The 25,256-nt window shown below is 37.7% G+C and overlaps 1 protein-coding gene across 2 annotated transcripts; it reads left to right on the top strand.

Annotated features, from left to right (window-relative positions):
- The first annotated feature begins 951 nt into the window (after positions 1-951).
- On the top strand, positions 952-25,256 carry LOC121234687 (thiosulfate/3-mercaptopyruvate sulfurtransferase 1, mitochondrial-like). 2 transcript variants are annotated; one of them, XM_041130739.1, is made up of 12 exons: positions 952-1,204; positions 2,084-2,272; positions 4,175-4,234; positions 4,411-4,473; positions 8,466-8,590; positions 8,698-8,860; positions 9,798-9,857; positions 15,466-15,524; positions 20,839-20,920; positions 22,044-22,107; positions 24,522-24,589; positions 24,902-25,256. In XM_041130739.1, exons 2-12 carry the CDS (start codon positions 2,156-2,158, stop codon positions 24,995-24,997), a joined length of 957 nt encoding a protein of 318 aa, XP_040986673.1. In that variant the 5' UTR covers positions 952-1,204; positions 2,084-2,155; the 3' UTR covers positions 24,998-25,256. The 2 variants fall into 2 exon arrangements, with proteins under 2 accessions (XP_040986673.1, XP_040986674.1); XM_041130740.1 differs by having other exon boundaries at positions 953-1,137.

Here is a 25,256-nt window from a genome sequence, read left to right as displayed (position 1 = left end):
TATTGGATTAGCTAAAAGTTAAATTCATTGAATATTTAGTTATTAGAGAGCAAAATTTGCTCACAATGGATTAGCTAAATTCTAAATATTAATTTAGCTATAATGACTTTTAAAAGTTTTTCTAAATTTGAAGGTTACTATACATACATCAAATACATATTTTATTAATTATTTCTCTCTTCCTTTCTTTCTATCACATATTTTATCACCATTGATATATTAATTTGAGTTAGTGATATTTTAATTTAATAAGAATATGATTATTAATTAATATATAATAGGTAGAATAGTAAAATATGATAAAATAAAATAAATTAATAATTAAAAAAATTAAATATTTTTGAAATTATTAGTTATTCATTACTATATAATGAATAAATGTATAATCTAATATGGAGATTTGATGTGAATAATCAAAATCAAATTCATCTTATATTATTTTATTGTTATATAATGAAAAAATAACTATTTCAATATAAAGATTTTTGTGAATGGAATATCCAAAAGTTAAATTTTTCTTATATTCATAAAAAATATCCTTTAATTTTGACTAATCTAATGAGAGTGCTCTAAGATAAAGAAAAAAAACATTATTTGAAATAAATTTTTTTGGCTCCGATCACCCATTTTGTTTTTCTACTTTTGTGTTGTAATGTGTGTTGGCTTTGAAAAAATTATAGGAGACTCATCCTACCAAACTTGTATCTTGTATCCGTTAGTTTATCTATAAAGAGCAATGCTATGTACAGTCCCTATTTAGAGATTACAATCCAATCCTAAGCAATTTTATCTTTAAAATATTTTAAAAGTATAAAAATATCCCTCTTAAAATGATTTTTTTCTCATTTAATAAAAAATTTACACATACAATCTTCAAATAGGAATTACAAATAGAATTTCTCATCTATAAATACTTTACATGCCGAGGAATAAAAAAGAAGTGCGGCAGCGGTAGAGGGCCGAGGCTCTGGACTCTGGACTCTGCAGACCCCCACTATTCATCTAGCTCAAGCGGCAGTATAAGTACTTTGGCTTCATTTCACATATATCTAATCCCCATAAACCCCCAATAGCCTGACATCAACTCTTATGGTCTCTGAGTAATGGCATCAGCTATTCTAACGAGGACTCGTTTAGGTCATTGCCTGATTCACTCATCCTACTCTGTCACTCACAAGCCCGACTTTTGACTTCTTACTTCACCGTATGTCCCAATTTTTTCTTAGAAATACTAATCTGGGTGTGTGTTAAATTTTAAAACATTTGTGGGTTTCGTTTATTTGTTCGAATTCTTGAATTTTTACTGATAAGAGAACCTGTGATTGTATTTGTCTATATTTTGATTTAATGCTGTTTTGATTGGTTTTGGCCTTGTGGGCGTTTTTCTTCGTTGGTCGGTGTATATATTTTGTAATTTTCTTATTGAATTTCGAATTTTTGTGGTGGCTCTCATTTTGGGACGTTCGTTTTTCCATATATCAGCGCTTTACCGATGAATATGCTTCTAGAAAGTAATGTGGAAATTTGTGAATTTCACAGTTTTTCTTCGTTTTGTATCGGGCCCCTATTCTTCATTATGTGCATCAACTTAGTGGCATTGCAGAATGGAAAGAAACTGTTTTGGACTTTGTGTTTGTTTATTATTTTTTTCTAATGGTTATCGTTATGTTTGAAGCATCGGGTATGGACTTATTTGTGAAACTTTGCCGATGTATCTTATGTACAGACTTTTTGCAATAAAGAGGCATCGACGATTAGTGATTTTTTTAAGACGCATAGAGGCATTTAATGCTTATTTCTACGAGAATTATGAAGTGATATCACTGCAAATTCTATAGCGTATGATCTGTTTTTATATGTTTTTGATGTATTTTGAAGGTCTAAACCAAATTTGGAAAATTTTCAAGAGATTTTTATCATGTAATTGTTTGACTATTATGTGTTTATTAGTGTGATGGAAAACTTTGCGTTTGTGTCTTAAAATGGTCTTAATGAACTGAAGGTATCCCTCCACTCTTATTATGCCCTTTCGGGTAATATCGTATCGTAATATGAATTGAAATGGTCTTTATATTACTTGCAGAAGAGATCATTTCACTTTCAAGCTAATCCCACCCATACAGCGTATAAAACGCCACTTCGGATTCCTTTCGTTATGGCTTCCTCAATGGTTGGCAGAAGAGCTAATTTTTCAACTCGAACATTATCTGCAAATGAGCCTGTTGTTTCCGCTGATTGGCTCCATGCTAATCTCAAGGAGCCTGATCTCAAGGTATCTGCTTGTTTTTCTTGAGTATAGTATTCTATTCGGGTGGAAATATCTTTTGCTTGGTCTTTTATATAACTATATATATATATATATATATATACACGTATATATAACCCCAAGGGGTGGTTTAGTGGTCCTGGAGCAAGCTGTATAAATCGTATGCACTGGGTTTGAAAATCTGAATAGATATTCTTGGGGCCATCAAACTAAGGGAACTTCCCATTAAATTATTCGATGTGCACTTGCAAGTAATCTTTGCCGAGGGCCTGTGCACCCCGAATTAGTTGGGATGGTTTTCCTGGATACCCGGTGCCAATGAAATAATTATGATATAAAAAAACATAATACACCTTTTCATATCTATTTGTATGTAACTATGCATCCGCACTAACATTAATGTTTGTGTGCTTGTATACAAATCTCTCTCTTTCATTAATAAGCTCATCTTTTTATCACTTAATAAATAAAATTTAAAAGTATACACTAATAATAGGACATAGGTACCCATCAAAATTCATTTTATTGGCATTGCCTCCAAACCAAGTACTTGGTCTGATCAACTGCATGATATGTTTATGTGAATACCTTGAAGGAGCTATTTTTTCTCTCAATCAGAATTGAGCTAATTGAAAAGATTTCCATTGATTGTTGTCAGATCAACAAATGAATACAAGCATCCATTGATATAGTTTCAACTCCTTTCCCTGCCAGATCACTTATAATATTATGGTAGGTACAAATGAACTAGTTAGAGCTTAGTTTTTAACAGGGTAGAGGTTACCATCTTCTGGAAGTCTGAGTTTTCTTCTTGAAGTCCCTAGAAGATGCTAAACGCTTGTCTTGATTTCGTCACCACCATTACATTTTTAAATGTCCATTACTGTAGAAGTTGGTTCAAGAAGATTTTCAAATTGTAATGTTCATAAGACGACTTGTGAATTTGAGATGGTAAATTATTGAATTCAAATAAATCCAGAAACTCTGATTGGGTTATAGCTTGATATGTCTGATCTATTACTTTTTTATTTTTTGGTTGGGAAATTCTTGATAAGTAATGAGATCACTTGCAGTTTTTTAATTGGTTGATCATTTGATTGTGATGTTGCATACTATTACAAATTGAGTTATACACTACTATATCACCATCTTGCTTTCAAAAACATTTTTTTATTTGTATTTTATAAGTATTTTGTTATTACACATTATATTTTTAAAATGTGCATTTCGCAACACATTGAGTGTTGTGCTTGAGCATTGCATCTAGGCTCTATGAAGCATTTGGGCTTTGCACTTAAGTGCACATGACACATTCACCAACATTGACCCATAGCCTGTCCCTCTGTGTGTGCGTGTGTGCGCGCGTGTGCAAAGGGTGGGGGGAAGGTGGGTAATTATAGCTCAACTGAAGTGACTTTTCTGTCAGGTTGGATAGCTCATATAGAATACCCTTAATTACTATAAAGGAGTCAACTTTTTAGATAGGGAGATAATTCTAGTTAATAATTTGTTATGTTCCCAATGCATATTCGTATGATATTTCTCATATCCTACTTATATATACTGCAAATACTTTACTAAAACTTTTGTTGAGTTAATTGTTATTTCGCTTCTAAAATATTAATGTGCAAAAAAAAAAAAAAAAGGAAAAAAAGGAAGGCTCCAAGTGCAAAGCCTGTATTAGCTATCTCAAACAGATATGGGCTCTAAAACCTTTCAAATATTTTTAGCTTTAGGCACTAAAACTTTCTGCAAACAATAAGTTCTGCATTTATAGCACATCAACCACAGCACATCAGCCCTTGAAACAAGCCAAGTATTACTTTTTTTGCTACATATAAGACAAGTGCTACACTTACACCCTCAAGATCCTAAAAGATCGTAATTTTTATGCATGTCTTTATTCAGGTGTTGGATGCATCGTGGTACATGCCAGATGAGCAGAGGAATCCAATTCAAGAGTATCAGGTACTCATTGTATTGGTGTTTGAAAGCACTCTATATTTTCTTTTTAAGGATTTTCATAACCATTATCCGAATAAACATTGCTATATGGTATCATCAGGATATACTCCCTATTCCTTTTATGTTGGAGTTTGTCCTCAGTTCTGATCCATTTCCCTGAATTAATCCCACTCCAACAGGTTGCTCACATTCCTGGTGCCCTTTTCTTCGATGTAGATGGAATAGCAGACCGAACTACAAATGTGAGATAGCTTCTCTGATTTCAATACTTGCATATACACCTATAAAAAACGTACATATGCTTGCACTTTCAAACACACATATGCATATATGTATATGTATATAGACAATATGTGCTTTTCTGTTGACAAACTTTCATGAATTATATATGCATGATAGTTAGAAATCTTGTTGCCACCTTTTTCTTATATGAGAATTCCCTCTTTACCCATTTGTGCTCAGGCAGTATAGTATGTATGCCAATGGGAAAATAATATTATTGACTTTTCCCAGAATATTTATTTTTTATGTTCCTTGTGTGCTGAGCATGTTGGTTTATGTGCTGTATTAGCACATATGTTTCGAATAAAGTTCCACTGAACTCCCCCCCCCCCCCCCCCCCCCCCCAAAAAAAAAAGAAAAGAAAAAAGGATTGTAGGGTGTTCTTTGAGTATATTAGTCATCCATAGAGGTTGTGGTTTCTGTATTTCTTATTGATTTATCTATTTTTATGATTAGCGTTTCTAGACATCTAGTCACTGAGTTGCTCTTAATACAGCTTTCATAATAGGAAGTCTCTATAAAAGGCCTTTGTGAGAATTCCTTAAAGGAAAAGGCTTTTAAAAGAAGGAATTAGGTTTGCTGCAGTATTCAGTGTTGGTGACAGCGCTAACTACACTTTAGTGCAAATGCTGCCTAAAGCCTAGGCGCAAGGCTCAAAGCACAAGCGTTTACCTGATTAAAGTAAAGCTTATATTTTTATTTAAAATATAACAAAATATTTGTAAAATATAATTTAGGCCTTGGTTACTTTTTATAGGTAAAATAAAACTTTATTGAATCAAGTAAATAGATGTAGCCCTAGTACACTGGAAGTATACAAAAGAGAACACCTAGTTACAAGCTAGGAACTTGAAGTGGATACAAGAAATTCATGAAAACTAGCCCCATTGAAATCAATAACATTAGCCCATAAAAATAAGGCATTGAAGAATAATCTTCTAAGTTCATCCAAAGAGTGCTCCCGATCTTCAATACTCCGACTATTCCTCCCTAGCCAAGTGCACCACATAAGACATAGGAGAATCATTTTCCACGCTGCAGCAATTTGGAGGTTACCTTGAAGACCTCTCCAACTAGCAAGAAAATTCACTACCCTTTTGGGCATTATCTATGCAATTTTGGTCCTACTCAAAATGTCATCCCATAGGACCCTGGCCATCTCATAATGTAGTAATAGATGATCCACAATTTCAATACTTTTTTACACATTTAGCACCGATCACAGACTCTTCTGCCAACAACGGAAACAACATATGGCATAAAGTCTGGTCTCCTAATGGGAGAACCAGGTTCAAACCCCCCACCCCCTATATAAAAAAAAAAAAGAGAAAACAATAAGACCTACTTTTTCAATTTATCCATGGTTAGTATTTTTCCAAGGGAAGCAATCCAACAAAAGAAACCAACTTTGAGAGGCACCTTACAACTCCAAATGTACATCCAAGGAAAAGTGTTGTGGTTATAACACGTCAAAGCCTTGTATGAGGACGGAACCGTGAATTTCCTATCCCCAGAATGAGTTGAGAGCATCCTATTCGCCTCAACACTATCACTGCTCGTAGCATACAATAAGAGAAAAAAAAAAAAATTCAATGATAGCACCTATTTCTCAATCCTGAGCCGCTCTGAAAAAACATGCATTCCACTGTAATGAGCCACTAGAACTATCCATAAGTTCTATCACTGAAGCCTCCTGATCACACATAGTCTAATAAAGTGCAGGGCACACAATCTTAAGAGCACTTTCTCCATGCCAACTATCATGCCGAAACTTGACCTTGGAGCCCTCACCTACCACAAATATGAAAAGTCTAGCAAAGCCCCCCAACCATTTCTAATATTTTACACAACCTTATACATGTGCGCCTCTAACTTCATTAGAACACCAACCTCCAAAGCGTTCCAATACTTGAAGTCAATAACAGCCCTCTACAATGCCTCCCCCTCCTAATGATACCGCCATAACCACTTCCGAAGGAAAGCCCTGTTAAATATCCACAATGTACATAGCCCCAACCCTTGACCAGAAATTGGGAAGCGAACCATATCCCAACAAACAAGGTGGAACTTGACCTCATCCCCAAATCCTTCCCACAAGAAAGCACCAAAAATCTTCTTAGTACTCACAGCAGTAGGTAAGGGAAATTATGATATAAATTACGTAGGAAGTTTAGAGAGAGTGCTATTGATTAATGTAATTTTGCCCCCTTTTGACGAGTAGGTTCGTTTCAACCTACCAAGCTTCACTCAATATTCTCTATCACACCTTCCCAATAGCCTTCGCCTTACTAGCAGCCCCCAAGATATTTCATGGGTAAAGAAGATTTCTTGCAACCCAATATACTCACTAAACTTCGAATATTGCACACAAAACCCACGGGGACCATTTCGGACTTCGCTAGCTTCACTTTCAGACCATTTTCGCTCATAGCATATTTTGAACCACTAAACAATTGTTATGTATGTGCATGTGTGTGAGTCTATAAATTTGTATATATACTGCACAATCAGTAGCTTGAACCAAAATTTTCTCCAATATAACCATTTTCACAATAGCCAAATAGAGAGAACAAAAGAAAGAGAAAAGGATGTGGTCAATTCAGGGTAATGATAATGATTTTCTAGAGAGAAAAACTAGAGGAAATGGATTTTGGGACTCGGGATAGTCCAAGGAAAATTTGCTAAAAATTTCCTACTTGAAAGTCCAAGGATGAGGAAAAAAAAAAAAGAATGCTTGTGTGCAGTATTGTAATGGATTTCGGGAGAGTCAAGGAAATTTAGGGGGAATGAGTATCGGGAGGCAAAGTAGACAGAGAGAAACTATTGACTGGGGGTGCAATGTGGTCTAGAGAAGGGAAAGTGACAAGATTCTTTTGTCTTCTTCCTTAGTGTTTATGAGAAACCATTGTGTATGGTGTAGCACACCATACATTGTTATTTCTACCACAAACAATTTCTAGGGCCATCGGACTGGAAGAATTTCCCCTTGAATTATCCGAGGTGCACTTGCAGGAAACGGATAATTCGAGGAGAGGACAGAATTTCGAGGACAGAATTTCCCCTTGAATTATCTGAGTCAGTACCTTGGATCTCCATAAAAATGGTGCAGGGAGGAGAGGACAGAATGTTGTGGCAACATGCTGGAAATTCAATTTTTTTTTGTTAGCTCTTATTATAAAGTGCTGACGTGCCATTGTGTTAACCAATTCTCTTGGAAGTGTATTTGAAGATCCAAGGTACTGACTAAAGTTGCTTTTTTCTGCCGGTTGGTGTCACTCGGGAAGATTCTGACAATGGATAATTTGAGGAAGTGCAGTATAATATGCCTGGACTGGTGTTATTTGTGCAAGAAAGATGGGGAGTCGGTTGATCATTTGTTTCTGCATTGTGAGGTGGCAAAGACTCTTTGGGATGAGATTTTCAGCAGATTGGGTATAGCTTGGGTGATGCCCAAGAGAGTGGTGGATCTATTGGCTTGTTGGAAAGGATCTACGGGCAGCCATCACATTGCTGATATTTGGAAGATGATTCCTCTATGCCTAATGTGGTGTTTATGGATAGAAAGGAATGGACGCTGTTTTGATGACAGAGAACGCACATTGGGAGAATTTAGAGAGTTTTTCTTTCACACTCTTTGCTTTTTGGCGAAAACTCTTGTACTGAATGGGGATTCTTTAAATGTTCCTTTTTTAGACTTTGCTAGTTCCTAGTTCATAGCTTGTATTTTGGTGTTTCCGCTTGTATACTTCCTGTGTACTTGGGCTATGCTTATCTACTTGCATTAATAAATCTCTTAATACTTATCAAAAAAAAAAAAAAGGGTACTCAACTCTGATAGTTTTCTTGCTGGGGTCTGCCATAGTGCCATTTATACATCACCTTTTCTATTAACTTGTATGCATTTCAGTCTCCCCTGTGGAAGTTATAATATGGAATTGATGACTTGTATCAGTTGCCACACATGTTGCCGTCTGAGGATGCCTTTGCCGCTGCTGTTTCGGCTCTGGGCATTGAGAACAAAGATGAATTGGTTGTTTATGATGGAAAGGGGATTTTTAGTTCAGCTCGTGTCTGGTGGTGAGTTGTGGTGTTGACAATAACTGTTCAAATTCACCGGAATCATGTTTCATGTCGTGGTTACTAATCATAGACTAATATATTTTCTCTGTTATTCAAATTATAAGGATGTTCCGAGTATTTGGGCATGACAGAGTTTGGGTTTTAGATGGAGGCCTGCCAAGATGGCGTGCATCGGGCTATGATGTTGAATCTAGTGCTTCTAGTGATGCTATTTTGAAAGCTAGTGCTGCCAGTGAGGCAATAGAGAAAGTATATCAGGGACAGGTGGTAAGTTCAAATCATTCAACTAGTTTCAGATTTTCCTTCTTATCTTTGATGGGGTTGTAACTAAATATTAAATTGCATATTGTTTTAGATTTATATTAATCATGCTTATTTTATTTCCTGCAAATCTTTTTTTTTTTTTCCATATAAATTCTTTTAATACTAAATATTGCAAAAAAAATTCTATACATGTCCTTGGGTTTCATAATAACATTGGGTTGTAAGAAGTGACTTCATATATCTAGTAGTTTCTCAAGTTCATGCTCTTGAAAACTGAGCTCGAACTGGTGGTGATAAATTTTTCGTCAAGTGGGATTTGCTTTTGGAAAAGAACTTAGTATTTGATCACCAAAACCAGAGCAAGTAGAAAGGTTAGGACTTTAAAATAATAAGCAGCTGGAAGCGGCTGGAAGATGGGACAAATTTTGTTGCCATTGAATGCCGCTTTGTATTCTTTTGATCTGGTCATGCTGAAGAGCTGAAGGTCTCTTTCTTGTGTTTACTTTCAGCAGAACTCATCTGTAATGGCAGATCATGGGAAATTCTTTATATTTTACATCTTACCCGGAAATGGAAAATATAGTGTTTGTTTAGTTTTGTGGCATATCTCTTGAGGCAATTTACATAATTTTGTATAAAAGTAAATTTAGTATTGTTACTTATCAAAAAAAAAAAAGTAAATTTAGTATTGTGGTTGCAACAGGAGAAAGTTTTTCCGGGAAACAATTGTCCTTGCCTTAATGAAGTTTTAATATTCTTTGCTGCAATTAACATATTTTATTAATTTATTGTACTATGTGCTCGCCAGAATGATAATTTTCTATTTAGAAAACAAATTCTTTGCTTCTCTACACTTTTCTTTATCTATGACACTGTTTTGGATTTTACTCGCACAATCTTGGTTCTAGTCATCTCAATGACATGCATTATTCTTCTGCAGGTTGGTCCAACAACATTTCAGACAAAATTTCAGCCCCATCTTGTCTGGACCCTTGAGCAGGTTAAGATTTTAGTCCATGCTGTTATAGCATTAAAATTAAGATGCATGCCTCATTTTCTTTTCTGAAAGTCGTACCTAGAATATCAGTTTTTACTAGTTGACATTGTTAAAATTTTAATTAAAGAGGTGAATGCACTTTTTATCCTGCATCTAATGTGCATTTTATGCTTTGCACCCATAATGCTGCTCATCTTTCTCAACTCTCTGATAATAAATAGAGAATGAGGATCGGGAATGGAGTTCTCACCATTCAACGACATGTTAACTCTAGGGGTTGTTTCTTACACTTGGCAAAGGTCGGAAATGTCAAGAGGAGAGGAGAGGTGATTGTCCCTGAAGGTTCGAAGGACAGTGGCTGGAAGAATTTTCTTACCACCTCGGAAAAGTTGCCGGCTTCTGAAAGGGAAGGGATACAGCTAGGGACATGGAGGCAGAGAGGTTTCCACCCTCCAATGGCGCCACCTTCGCCTTGGTTCTGAGGTTGCTGGTAGGGAATGACTCCGCTGTGGTGGCCGATAGTGCTCAGGTAAAGGGTACACGGCTTGGCAGTGAAGGAAATCACAACAGCAGGCCTACCTCTGACATGGGTGGTAGGGGAGCCTTTGTCGCTGGTACAACGATGGGGGATTTAGAAGGGGCTTTGTGGGCTATCAGAGGCCATTTGTTAGGTATATCTGAGGAGATCATTGCATTGATGAGGAAAGTGGACTTGGGCTTACAAGCAGTTATAGGCATGGGCAGTGGGCCTGTGCAGAATGAAGAACTTGTGAAGAAGGGAGAGCCCGCAGTGAATTTGGTAAGGGCTGTGGGGACTTTAGATAGGGGCTGTGGCGAGCCTGCTGGACTGGGCTTGAACAGAAAGGGGCCTATTAATGAATGTGGAAGGGCCAGGCGGGCTGGGACCGATAAGATTGGAGAGTCTTTTAGGCCCACCAACACGGTGTGGCAGGCTAAGGATTCATCTCGGGCTTGAGTCTCATCCACCTTCGGCTCGAGAGCCCCAAACCCGCCGTCCACCACACCAGCTGCCCCGCCGGCATCACAGAGAACTTCACCGACCCCCAACGACCCTACCAGCCCTAACAGAGCCCACCTAAAGGACACAGCGGCAACGACGACGCTCATAGGGTTGGCTCAAAATGAAGCTGATGCCTGTTCTCAGGCCACTGGAAGCTTTTCGTTGACACAGAGTGGGCCGTCGTCCTCTGGTGACCCCACAGTACGTAACTTGGACTACCTCTCGACCTTGGAGGGAGTTAAACAACTGCGATGAGGTAGAGGCCTCACCTGGGCTGTCTCATGTTGAAGCCCCCGTTGGACCCCAACTCTCACAACCTCTGGAGGCTCCCTCCAAGACCCAGGACCCTCATCCAATAGTGGCATCAATTGAGGAAGGTTGATGAAATCCGGCACTGCATAGGGATCTCCTGCAAAGGATTTGAGGATCAATTTAAAGCACTACTTACGGCCATTGAAGCAGGACACCCCCTCATAGCTAGATCTGCCTCAAAAAAAGAAAGGGAGCTTAAGAGGCTATCTTGTTCCATAAATTATGATGCAAGGGAAGGAAGTGCTAGTAGGGGGAGGCATAATGATAGGGAGAACCTAGGAGTCCCATGAAGCCCAAGATCGTTTCATGGAATGTTCGGGGTTTGAATAACTCGAACAAACTCCTTAGAGTGAAGAACTTAATAAGGGATTGGAAGGCAGACATTATTTGTTTGCAGGAGACTAAGTTGAAGTATGTTGATAGGAAGGTAATAAATAGTTTATGGAATTGTCTTTATGCGGGATGGACTAGCCTTGCTTCAAAGGGCGCTTCAGGGGGCATCATAGTGATGTGGGACAAGAGAGTAGTTGATTTGGTGGAGTTCATTGGAGAGTTTGAAGTAGCTTGTTCTTTCACAAGTTTGGATGATGGTTTTGGGTGGGGATTTATAGGAGTTTATGGGCCTAACGATGACAACAATAGAAAGTTTCTTTGGGATGAGATCGCTGGTTTGTGTAGCTAGTGGGATGGCCCGTGGTGCATCGCAGGTGATTTCAACATCACTCGGTTTTCAAGTGAAAGGTCGGGGGCTTCTAGCTCGGGGTCAACTATGGCTGACTTTTCAGCTTAAGTTTTCAAATTGGATTTGATTGACCTACCTAGGGGCGACTACACTTGGTCTAATGGGAGGGCATGGTCTAGGCTGGACAGATTCATTGTCTCTCCTTCCTGGGAGGCACACTTCCCCAACCTATGCCAAAAATGCCTCCCTAGGCTCTGCTCGGACCACTTCCCTCTCTTATTGGATTGCAGGGGTCTCTATGAGGAGCGGAGATACTTTAAATTCGAGAATATGTGGTTGAAGCTAGATGGGTTTACGGATAAGATTAGATCGTGGTGGTCCTCATCAGATCTCGGGTACTCCTAGTTTTGTTTTAGCCGTGAAATTAAAAGCCTTGAAAAATGACTGACGAAAATGGAATACGAAAGTTTTTTTTAACATAAATGACCAAAGGAATAATATATTTCATAAACTACAGTGTTTCGAGGAAAAAGAGGTGACTAGGACCTCTCGGATGATGAGAAGCAAGGAAAATGGTTGTAGTAGCTAAGCTGGAAAAAATACACTCATGGAGGAGATATCCTGGAGGCAAAAATCTCGGGTCCTTTGGTTGAAGGAAGGAGATAAGAGCACAAAGTTTTTTCATCAAGTACCTAATTCCCATCGAAGAACCAATGCCATCGAGGTCCTTCATTCGGAAGGGAGGGTTCTTTCAGACAAAGTAACTATAAAGGATCACATTGTCCACTATTATGACCACTAAGTGCAGCTTGGTTGGAGAGAGTGTTTGAAGAGGAGGAGGTGCTTAAAGTGTTAAAGGGGATGGAAAAAGACAAGGCCCCGGGTCCAGATGGTTTCACAATGGCTTTCTTCCAGGCTAGTTGGGACATTGTCAAGGAGGACATCCTGAAGGTCTTTCTCGAATTTCACTCATTAATAAAATTTGAGAAAATCCTCAATGCTTCATTTATCACCCTTATTCCGAAAATGGCAAGGTCGGTGGAGGTGCAAGATTTTCGTCCCATAAGTTTGGTGAGCGGGGTTTACAAAATCATCTCCAAAGTGCTAGCCTAGTGGTTGAGCGCAGTCACGGGGAAGATCATCTTGAAGTCCCGAAATGCCTTTGCAAAAGGAAGGCAAATACTAGACTCGGTCCTCATTGCTAATGAATGCTTGGAGAGTAGAGTCATAGCTGGCATTCCAGGTATCTTATGCAAATTGGATATGGAGAAAACTTTTGATCATGTATTGAATGTTCATTTTAGTAATGAATGTTCTGAGTAGAATGTTGAAAGGGATGGCAAATAGGGGTTTCCGGGGTTCTCTGTAGGTAGCTCCTCACATAGTAGTTTATTCCTCTCATCTACTTTTCGCTGACGACACTTTGATTTTTTGTGAGCCGGATCCCAATCAGATTTGCTCCCTGAGAGCCCTCGTGCTCTACTTTGAAGTTCTCTCTGGTCTCAAGGTGAATCTATCAAAATCTGAAATAGTTCCAGTTGGCTCGGTTAATAACTTAAGCGACTTGGCTGCCATTTTGGCTGCAAGGTGTTATCCTTGCCAATGAAGTATCTTGGACTCCCTCTGGGGGCCCCCTCATAAATCCAAGACAATGTGGGATGGGATTGGTGAGAAGATCGAGCGTAAACTAGCGAGCTGGAAGAGACTTTACTTGTCCAAAGGCAGCCGAATCACATTAATTAAGAGCACACTATCAAAGCCACATACTTTCTATCTTTATTTCCTTTGCCTGCAGGTGTGGTGTATAGACTGGAGAAGATTTTTCGTGATTTCCTATGAGGCAGTTTTGAGGATGTGAAAAAATTCCATTTGATCAAGTGGGATAAGGTATGCACACTTTTGTCCAATGGCAGATTGGGGGTTCGTAAATTGAGAACATTCAATAAGGCTCTCCTAGGAAAATGGTTATGGTGGTATCATAGGTAAAGAGATGCCCTCTAGAGGAAAATTATCAACATTAAATATGGGAGCATTTGGGGAGGTTGGTGCTCTAATGAAGTAAGAGGGGCATACGGCATGGATGTGTGGAAATTTATTCGTAATGGTTGGGAAGACTTGCTAATTGCAGGTTTGGTGTGGGTAGGGGCACACAAGTAAGATTTTGGCACAACACTTAGTGTGGCGATGTTGCATTGAAGACCGCTTTTCCCTCCCTTTTCAGAATTGCGTTCGATAAGGACGCCTCAGTTGCTGATAATATGGCCATCTTCTTTGACTCCCCTCAATGGTCAATGATATTTATTAGAGCGGCACAGGATTGGGAAATTGGAGATATTGCTGATTTCTACAGCGCGTTATACATGCTGAACTTCTATGCAGATGGAGAGGATCGATTGCTTTGGACATCTACAGGGAACAATAACTTCTTAGTCTGATCCTACTCTAAGGTATTATCGACCCACTCCTCCATTGCATTCCCTTGGAAGTGCATATGGAGGAGTAATGCTCCCCTCAAAGTGGCTTTCTTTGGTTGGCTAGGATCTCTCGGGAAAATATTGACTATTGACAAGCTGAGAAGACGGCGGCCTTTACTTAACAAATTGGTGCTTCATGTGCAAACATGACAGTGAATCAGCAGATCACCTTCTTCTTCTTTGCGAATGTGGAGAGGAATCCGGAGCAACAGGCAGATCGCAGCTATTTGGAAGATGGTGCATCTATGCCTAATGTGGTGCACATGGAATGAGAGAAATAGTCATTGTTTCGAGGACAAGGAGCGCACACCAGAAGGGTTTAGGGACTTTTTTTTATCATACCTTGTTACTTTGGGCTTCATCTATTGTATTGAATGGAACATCTTTTAATGACTTTTTGTTGCTTTTCACAGCACTTAGCCTGTAATTAGGCTTTTTTTGTATACTCCATGTGTACTCGAGTCTTGCCTAATTACGTGGATTAATAAAATCTTTTCATACTTATCAAAAAAATAAATAGAGAAAACTAACCAAAAGAACAAAGAGTTTTTCTGACAAGAAGCATCAGAAATATGACAGAAAGAAAATAAATAATGGCATAGAAAGAGAATTCCGGCAAGATGCGCCTGAAATCCAGGATGAGAGAAATGAAAGGAAAGAATTATTACCGATGAGAAGTGCCCCGGAAAATAGTTACTTCACAAGTCTACCTGTCATCAAGACAGGGAAGAAAACAAATGTATAGGTTCTAATATATACAGATTCTAGGGGATACTTGGGAAATGAGATGAGATGAGAATTTTGTAGTAAAATGGTTTGTGAATAGTAGTGATATAGTTTGAGTTAAGTATTTATTGGGTTTTGGGAAAAGAGAGAAAGAAAAAGTTGAATAAAAAATATTATAAAGTTAAAATATTGTTAGAATATAATTTTTGTTTTGAGATTTGAAAAAGTTGAATTGTTTATTGTTTATTGTTTAGAAATTTGGGAAAGTTGCAATGATTAATTTGAAAGTGTTTGTGTTTGAATGATGTTTGGAAAGGAAATGAGATGAGATGAGATGGGATTAGATGGAAATTGTTTCCAAACATCCCCTAACTCTACTTTTTGTGTATTTTTCAGGTTAGAAAGAATGCTGAGGAAAGAACTCACCAACACATAGATGCCCGATCAAAGGCCAGGTAGCTAATACTAATCCTGTATTTCTTCTTTATCATGTGCAATAATTTGTATAAACATTTTGTCGTTGTTTTCAGCATCAACTAATAAGCAACTGAAAAAAGCTCTGCATTATGAAAAAGGTCAGCCTATAAGTAGCAACCTTAAATGTGTTCCAAAAACTAGTTCTAGATCTAGTTGGATTTCTTTTAAGCAATTCATGTGCCTTCAAAGATGAAGTGAGTAGAAGAGACTTGTAACACCCTGAATTTAGTATGAAAGGGTGGTAAATGGGATCCCACACTAGTTGAGAGGTTGAGATTCTTATCAGTTTATAATGATATTAAAGTACTCCAATTGTAACTTTGTCTGGTGGTTTTGGAGTATAAGCCAGCTTTATTCGTTACAAATTATATCGAAGCCAATATTTATCAGGAATGTGCGACTCAAGCCGTGTCACCTTCAATAGAATGGCTTAGCGAGGATGTTAAGGATTTTAAGGGGAGAGTGTAATACTCTGGATTGAGTATGAGAAGGTGGTGAATGAGATCGAACATTGCCTAGCAAGAAAACAATTCTTACAGTTTGTAATAATTCCAAGGGGATCCAATTGAAATTCTACAGTTTGGACTTTGCTTAAGTTGTTACAAGACAAATACAAAATCTGCATTCGTCAATAAATTCTCAAAATAAATAAAAACATAAATAAATGATGTCTATCTTTGTATTTGAAAACAGCCCTTATAGGCTGATGGTTGTGGAATCAGCTTATACACTAGTTTTTTTTTTTTTCCTTTTCTCAAATGTTCTCAGTTCAATTAGTTTATTTATTCCTTTCCTTTTTCTTATGAATTTCTTATCATTATCATTGTACTTTCTTTGGAGTAAGTTCTCATATCTTAAACAATAAAATGACAGTAGGGTTGGTAAGAAGTTGATAAGAACCTCTTGGCTATGCCAAATATACCAAGTTATATAACAAACAAAATAGTGCAATTAAATTTCCAAGTGATTCAAGCATGCCCAAGATCTGTAAGCCAAATGCGATTATAAATGTTGACTAAGTCAATGTATGTGAAAATAAGTTGTATCACATTAAGGGTTCCCATGCGCGCCTTGGATGGTGTTCATATCTTTGCAATGTTTCATGAAGATGTTTGGTGGGCCAGTTTTGGTAGCTCGGCAAAGTATTGCATTATTATAGGTCATAAACTATACAAACAAAATAGAATTGAAGCTTGGATCCATCTGTTTCGTTTGCCTTTTTTTTTTTTTTCCCTATATAACTTAGGTATTTCACATTTACGATGAAGTTTATGACATTTATCGACCCCTCTTCTAAACAAAAAAAAAAAAAAAAAGTGAAGAAACATGTTGCCTATTTGACTGATTTGTGGGAAGAAACCTGTCTCTTGTTACTTATCAAAAGAAATTGACTCTTGTTATCTTTGAAAAATGTTTCAAGAGGCATTCCCGAAGTATATGGTGGTAAATAGAGTAAGTCTCAATATAATTTCCAGTACAAGCACTTTGCCCGATATGAAGCTTGTAGCTGATAGTAAAACACAACTCCCTGATGAGACTGGAGTTCAGTTGATTCTAGTTGCTTCACGGAGCTGCATCCAGATATGATTGAATGTTCAACTTGCAGGCCCGATATTTCTTTAGTCTACACTGTTTTTCCCCGTGCTTGGCCAATGATGGTTTTGTAACGCCCGTCCTCTTGGTGGGATTTTGATAAATGGTTTTAGAAAATGAGACGGGAATTATTGAACCTTTCAAAACTTTTTCTCTTTCCTTTTCAGGGTATAAAAGATTATATGTTTAAAATTAAAACATGCTTTGTATATTAAAAGAGAGTTCATAGTAGAAATCATTAAATTAAATTAAAAAGTCCTTTTACAAAAATTTACTTTCATACATTACGTAAAAACAAGCTTAGGCTTCTGTCGCTCTTCCCTTGGGCCATGTCGGTTCTGACACTTCTTACTCATTTTGTTCCTGAGAGGGGGAGGGACATACATAAAAAAAAATGAGTCGAATACTCAGTAAACGTTAATTAATACTGTAAAAGTATACTAACATAGGTTTTCATTCATGCATTTAACATTCATCTATATATTTTACATAAAACATTCACTTTCTTTGAAAACATTACAAGGTGGGCTTTTCTTTAAAAAAAAATTCATTTCTCATAAAACATTTCTCACACCTTGTTCATTCATTCATAAAGAAACTAAATCATTCATAACATTCAATTAACTCTTTTCATTTTTCCTCTGGCCGGTACACATTGTTATGCCCCATGTGTTGAGGTTAGCGGTCTTTTGGACCCGGATTCCACCCTTGGCTATAGGTTGAGAATCTCTTTCAGTCAGGGGGCAGCACTACTAGTACTACTTACCCGGCATTGCAATCTGCCCAGTCCATTGGTACCATCATTTATTCATTCATTCAGTCATGGCTGTTACGTATTTTCTTACATTAAAACATTTAGTCATTTCCTTTCCTTTCTTTTTATTCATTCCTTTCAGTCCTTTCCTTTTCATTTCTTTTCATTCATCAATTCGTTTCATTTCATAAACTTCATTTAAAAGCATTAGCATAAACATAAACATCATTTCATAGTATCCTTTAAACATCATTTCATAGCATCATTCAAACTTCATTTCATAGCCTTATTTGAACATCATTTCTTAGTATCAAACATAAACCTCAACATTTCATTTCATGGAAAATAAAGACAATAACTACTACATATAACATTCATTCACATGCATACAACTATTATTTTGGGTGCATAAATGGGGGTTGCCAAAGAAGGCCTTTACATACATATACTTTTATACATTAATACTTAGCATACTTTCATAAAACATCTTTTCATTCTCTTTCATTTCATAAAAGAACATTTTTCATAAAAGCTTTTCATTTTCATTTCATTTCATATCACTTAGAAAACTCTATAAGAGTATGAACATAATACTTACCTGGATTCCATACTATTTTCATTTCATGCAGTCCATTTATGTGCGAATCAGATGGCAACCTACATGTATACATAACCTTAACATTATTTCCTTTTCAAGTGCATATGTAACTTAAACTTAAAACTTACATAATACTACCATTTACTTACACTTCCTTCACTTAGACATAGTCTATTATCCAAGTCCATCCTCTATGCTTTCAGTTCTTATCCTTTAAAGTGAACCTCATTGATTCACTTTAAAGGTTAAGACATACTATCACCTTCATCGCACTCTTCCTACCAAGCTATCCATTTTGATGCATAACTTGAACCAACCAAGTTATACATCTCAATCCTAGTCAACACATACATCTTTTCCTCCATTCATGCATAATCTAATCAACACTTCATCATAACTCAAACCAAGCATAATACGCAATTTTAAGTCAACTCTGAGGCTTAAACATCATGTACTCATGCTTAGGACATCTATCCATTATATATGGTAAATTTGCCCTGCACATATGTCTAACCAATTTACACATGTACCTTACCCTTTTTATCACCTAAGATCAACATATAGTCCACTAAAATGTCTGATTGTGTAAACAAGCTTCATACACACCGATACTAACATCCAACTCAAACCCAACCAACATAACACTTCATATAACCTGTCCAACTACATAGCTTATCCTGACGCTTCACACGACATACACAACATACAACCACATGCCCACTACACAACATCCCACCACGTCCCATAGTTCACAACCACCTTCCAAATTGCACAGTGATCCATATCTAATCCTGTCACTTCATACGACGCATAACCACAACACCAACTTCACATTTCCAATCCACAACCACAGAACACACCACAACTACACAAATGCCCCAACACTTCACAAAGCACAACCACATCACAACTTCACATCACAGCTTCGCATTTAATCCCAACACTTCATAACATGCTGCCATCTCACCAACTACATCACAACTACACAATAATGCCCATCGCTTCAACTACTCCACTTCACAATCACAACCACACCACAAACTTCATATTTAATCCCATCACTTCACATTCACAACCACACCACAAACTTCATATTAATCCCATCACTTCACATTCATAGTCCACAGTTCACAAAACATATTTCACAATTCACAATGCACCACACAGTACATTCCACAACATCAAATAAGCTTCACAAATATAATAAATTACCGAGGGAAGGTTTGTGGGATGGCCGCTTGGCCATGGACGGTGGTGAGAGAGAGCCAGAGAGAGGTTGGCTTACGGGAGAGGGGAAGGAAGGTGGAGGTTGCGTGGAAGAGCTTCGTGATTCAGGTATGGTGGAGGCTCATCCCTAGTTGGGCTGAGATCTAGGCAGAGCTACGGCGGTGGTGGGTGGCTATAGAGAGAGGAAGAGAGAGAGAGGGGCTGCCGGAGGCATTGGGGCTAGATGTGGGTTGCTCGGCATGGGGAAAAGTGAGAGGGAGGTAGAGGGGTTGCTTGTGACACATGGTGCCGCACTGTGGATGGTGGCGACGGAGCCCTAATCTAGAGGGTGGCAGAGAAGAGAACGAAAGAGAGGGAGAGAGAGATCCACGGGGTGAGGGAGAAGCCGAGGGAGAGGAGAGGTGGTTGCGGCAAAGCTCGACTGCGTGCCCATGGGGCTGCTCACGGTGGCGGCATGTGGCTTTGTGCCGTGGAGAGAAGCCGGGGGCGAAGGGAGAGAGAGAGCTATGGGGTGAGAGGCAAAGGGGAAGAGAGGGCGGAGGGATGATCGGAGGTGGAGGGTCACTGGCGTGAGGCGATGATGGGGGTGGTGTCATCGACAGTGGCAGCGGTGTGGGCTAGGTTGCGGTGGAGGCAAGGGAGAAGAGAGATAAAAGCATCTAAATAAATAGAGTTTTTAACATAAAGTAAAATAATGAATATTAAATAATATTCATAAAGAAATAAAATCATTTAAATAAAATGATTTGCTAAAACTGTATTATTTTTGGCTCCAAAATTTATAAAGAGGCTTACTTTAAAAATAGGCTTGGTTCAATAATACTAAAAATACCCCATTTAAAATAATGTTGGACATTTAAAATATTTCGAGGATTTTTAAATACTCGGCTCGGTTTGGAAATCATCTGCTAAATTTAAAACACAGATTCAAGATTTAAAACGCAAAGGCAAGACTCGTGACTAATCGAGAGAAAAAGGAGCGGTTAGTCACAGTTTTAGACTTGAACACTGTGTTAAGTGGTTAAGAAAGTCATTTTTAGGTAGAAATTTAATTTCTATGATTTCTAGAGTCCTATTTTAGTGCAACATCATTGGATTTGATGGAGATTTAATCTTGCAGATTTGATGGAGCTGCAGCGGAACCTCGAAAGGGGATAAGAAGTGGTCATGTACCTGGCAGCAAGTGCATTCCTTTTGCCCAGGTGAAAGATCAAGTTATTGGATGATTTCTGTCGTATTGTGATGACGTGAAGAAACACACATAGCCTTCCCAACTGTTACATTGAATCCGATTGTTTTTGTTTCCAGATTGCATTTGCATTTAGCTTTATTTCAAATGTTGTACAAATTATGATTGTCATGGTTTAGGTTCTTTCTCAATATTTTCCTGCCTTTTAAGTCTAAATAAATTTCTTGACTTATAATATAAACAATGGGTTGGATTTAGGTAGGTTTAAGTACATATTATGCAAACTGTCAAGTGGTTCCTCTTCTGGTTTACATGTAACTTTTTGTGACCACTGTTTTGGATGAAAAAAGGCATAAGTTGTAAAGTTCTCACTGCATTATGTTTATTGACATCAAGTAGATATTTTAGATTTCTTTTAGTTTTATCATCTCAGTTTTTAAGAGTATTTCAATAGCTATGTTACATGATTCTTTCACTCGAATTTATTGTAATTCTTGGGAAATAAGACGATGTTGGTGATTCAGGAATTTGAAAAGGCTATGCTGTATGAATATAAATGTAAAGAATAAACTGAAAAATGAACTTTTAGGGATTGTGTGACTTATAATTTTTATCTCTCTGCTTAAAATATGAGATGCAATCAGTGACAAAGCGAGAATGTAATGTGTGTGTGTGTGTATAACAACTTATCAAATATATATATATATATATATATATATCTGTTACGTAGTTCCACATAACAGTTCATGCCACAGAGAGCAGTAATTGAGAAATTTTTTAAAAACCAAACACAACCATTACACGAGAGAATTTATTAGGATTTCTCCCTTCCCTCAAATTCCAATATTGTAGATATTGGGATCTGGATTGGCAATACAGATTTTGTTAAAACATTAGCAGTGGCTAATGGAAACTGGCATAATGTTTTTTCATGAGTTCCAGAAAATTACTTGATAAAGCCTGACTGGGTAACATCAACTGTGTGGAATGATACATGTTGGACCCATAAAAATAAGGTTTTTATGAAGTTGTTGTTATGCCTTTTCCTGTATGGCTTAGTTCACTTGATCCAAAAGAAATTGACATCTATTCCATGATATTTTATTTTGGTGGACGTGCATGGTGTTTCTTTGTAGTTGTTGGACGCTTCACAGTCACTCTTACCTCCAGATGAGCTGAAGAGACGATTTGATCAAGAAGGTAAGGATATATTTTTTTAAAGAAATTTTTAGGTCATTTCTAATCTCGTGACACTTTTATATCTCATTGTAAGTGTTAAATGCCTGATTGAACTTGACTTGAAAACTAATTCCGCATATTCCCTGTCTATTTGGGTAGCACCCTTTTTGGTGATTAATAAAGTTTAAATTACTTATCTTAAAAGAAAATAAAACTAATTCGATTTAAATATTAGTACTCTGTATAGGTAAACTAAATGCAGAATAAATACAAAAACTGTGAGATTAGCCATGAGACACATGTAAAACTCACCACAGCATGAATGCCTGTATACATAAATATTACACACGCACAAACGCACACTTGAAAACAGACACAAACATACATGAATGTATCTGAATATGCCTTTGAGACTGTGCTTGTAGAGTGCCACATGCAAAGCATTATGGGTATTTCAGCTACGTACATTGTTTTTAGGAATTCAAAATTGAAAGCAAACAAATGGAATTTAAAATGAATAGTTAATGGACAGGAAGGGAAAAGATTATTACATTGCTTTGTTTTCTTTTGAGGTATTCAAGGAGTGGAAAGGAATCTGATTAGATTGATGATTACTATTATACCTTATTTAAAAAGTTCAAAGAGTTTTATTTTGTTGATAGAAAGGTAATTCCATTTTCTAGGGTTCCACCCAAAAGTGGGAAAAATCCAGATGGTGGCTTTGGAGGAATGCTATTGAAAGCACTGTTCCATTCCTCTCCTGGAGGGCATTACAATGCTGAATGGTGTGTTCTAGGGGTGGGCAGCAGGTCAACTGGACCCGCTCTGCCCTTCCCATCAACCTGTCCCGCTAGGAGACAGGCGGGCAACCCGTCTGCCCCGGATGCGAGTGCGGGCAAATAGTAAAGATTAAAGCCCTAGTGGTTGGGCAGCGGGTGGACTACCCACTTGCCCACATGGGTATATATTGAAAGAACCCCATAATTCTCATATCCCTCATAAAGTTTAAGCAGCCGACCCCCCTTCTCCTTCTCTCTCTTCTCTTCTCCTCCTCTTCTTCTGCTCCTCCTGCTTCTTCGTCTCCTCTTCTTTTTCTCCACCTCTTCTTCACATCACACCCATACCCAGGGTGTGGCCATGGGTCTCTGTATAAAGACCCAGTTGTGGGTCGGATGAATTTTTTTTTTCTTGCATTTTTCTTTAGATCTTTGCATTTTTTTGGTTGGATTTGTGTATATTTTTTGGGTTATATGGACTTGGGTTTTGGATTTGTAGGTTTTGAGTTATGAATGGGTTTTTGATTTGGGGTTTGGAGTTATGAATGGCTGAGGCCAGACGGTGGGCCGGCAAAATCTGCCCGCCTGTGAGGTGGGGGCTGACAGTCTGGAACTTAGGGCGGGGCTGGGGGAGGGGGGCTCCCCGCACGTATAGGGCGGGTAGCACCCCCAGTGCATTCCCTCTAGCTCTAATGGGGACATATAGTCAAGCTGGCTAGCAGATCCCTATTTTTTAACCAAGAAAGAGTAATGCATTTGTCCGGTAAAAATGTCCTCTCTTTTACACTTAGCCGAAATGATACGCAATCTAATTCATCATTTTAGTACGTGTTTATCCCTTATGTTATCTTTCTTTTGTGTTTGCTAGTTTATGATTATGAAGGCTTTTATTTTTGTGGCCAACAAGTCTTTGCACTTCCCATCATTCACGTCTCTTGAAGTATTCCTTCAGTTGTAATTCTTCTTCCGAAGATTTTTACATTCCTTTTCCACCATATGATTGCTACCCAAGGTAGTTTAGAAATTATAGGTCTGAATACTAAGGCACTCACTTTGTATTCTTAATTTCTTGGAAATGTCTTGGAAGTGGTGAATTATCTAGGCTCCAATGATAATTCCTTAGTCACGGTTCTTTTTTAGCCATGAGAGTCATTGCCTTATGACTACAAGTATATACACAAACCAATATAGAGAACACTTGAGTTGTTTCAACAATGTACTTGACCTCTTCCATTTCATATTAGGCCTTGAGATTGCAATTCAATATCTATAACAAAAAGATATGTGACTAGGAAAATTTTTATTTAGAAGATTAGAAATTCTACATTTTAGTAAATGTTTGTTGTGTTTCATTGAAATCCCTTTTTTCTTTTTTTCTTTTTCTTTTTTTCTTTTTTTACACTGGTAATCTCATTGAAATCCAATATTAAGAGTAGTGGTGAATCAAATGATGGAGTTTAATATGGTTTGTGATTCCAAGAATAACTTAAGGCCATGTTTTTCTTTGAATATCCACCTAGCTTTTTTCTATAGTTTGCTTATGATTAGTTATAATAATGCTATGTTTGTGTTTCCATGGTAGAGTAGAGGTCAATTGGCCATACTTTTGTTCAGCTGGATTGTTATATAACGATACTAATAAACTAAATTCTAATGCAGGCATCTCTTTGGAAAGCCCTGTGGTAACTTCATGTGGCACTGGAGTAACTGCATGCATCCTTGCCTTGGTCTCTCTCTCTCTCTCTCTCTCTCATAATGTCTTATATTTGCTTCTTGTGTAGTTGGAAGGGACTTTGGCATTTTGTTTTTGTTAGACTTGTGGAGGAGAGGAAAAGATGTCCCTTCCTTTGGGGCATTTGAGTATATAGGTTATCATTTCGTCTTGTTTCCATTCAGTTAGTGGAAACAAACCAAGAGGATATATAGATTAAGATGATTGGATGCCTACAGGCCTTGTTTTCTGTTGGGAATTCATTATATTGGCAATAATAAAATAAAAAAACCTTGATGGAAAACTTCTTATGCTTTATGTTTTTCAGGGTCTCCACCGACTCGGGAAGCCTGATGTTGCAGTCTATGATGGATCTTGGACTGAGTGGGGAGCACATCCTGATACACCTGTAGACACTTCCTAAATGTTTATGCAACATAAACACGAGTTACTCGGACTATGAGGGAAGTGGTTGTATTAATAACAGTTAAAAATATCATTTGCAGTTTTGTGTTTGTTTCTAAAACCTCATCATGTGATGTTGAATTGGAAAAGTGATCATTTATGGGGAGCCCAGGAAACAAAACATGGGGGAAGAGACATTATGTACATTGGGGTGGCATTCTCAGGTGTCACATTTGATTGATCAAACATAAATAATCAGCAGCATGCTCTTCTTTTAA

The sequence above is a fragment of the Juglans microcarpa x Juglans regia genome, chromosome 6D (genome assembly GCF_004785595.1).
Source record: "Juglans microcarpa x Juglans regia isolate MS1-56 chromosome 6D, Jm3101_v1.0, whole genome shotgun sequence".
Taxonomy (NCBI): domain Eukaryota; kingdom Viridiplantae; phylum Streptophyta; class Magnoliopsida; order Fagales; family Juglandaceae; genus Juglans; species Juglans microcarpa x Juglans regia.
Note: the sequence above shows the minus strand (reverse complement) of the source record. Positions and strands in the feature narration are given on the sequence as shown.

Coding starts and splice junctions, on each gene's coding strand:
- LOC121234687 (XM_041130739.1), top strand. CDS start 2,156: ATGGCTTCCTCAATGGTTGGCAGAAGAGCTAATTTTTCAACTCGAACA. Junction 9,858..15,465: donor TTGTCTGGACCCTTGAGCAG/GTTAAGATTTTA, acceptor TGTATTTTTCAG/GTTAGAAAGAATGCTGAGGA. Junction 24,590..24,901: donor CTGCATGCATCCTTGCCTTG/GTCTCTCTCTCT, acceptor TATGTTTTTCAG/GGTCTCCACCGACTCGGGAA.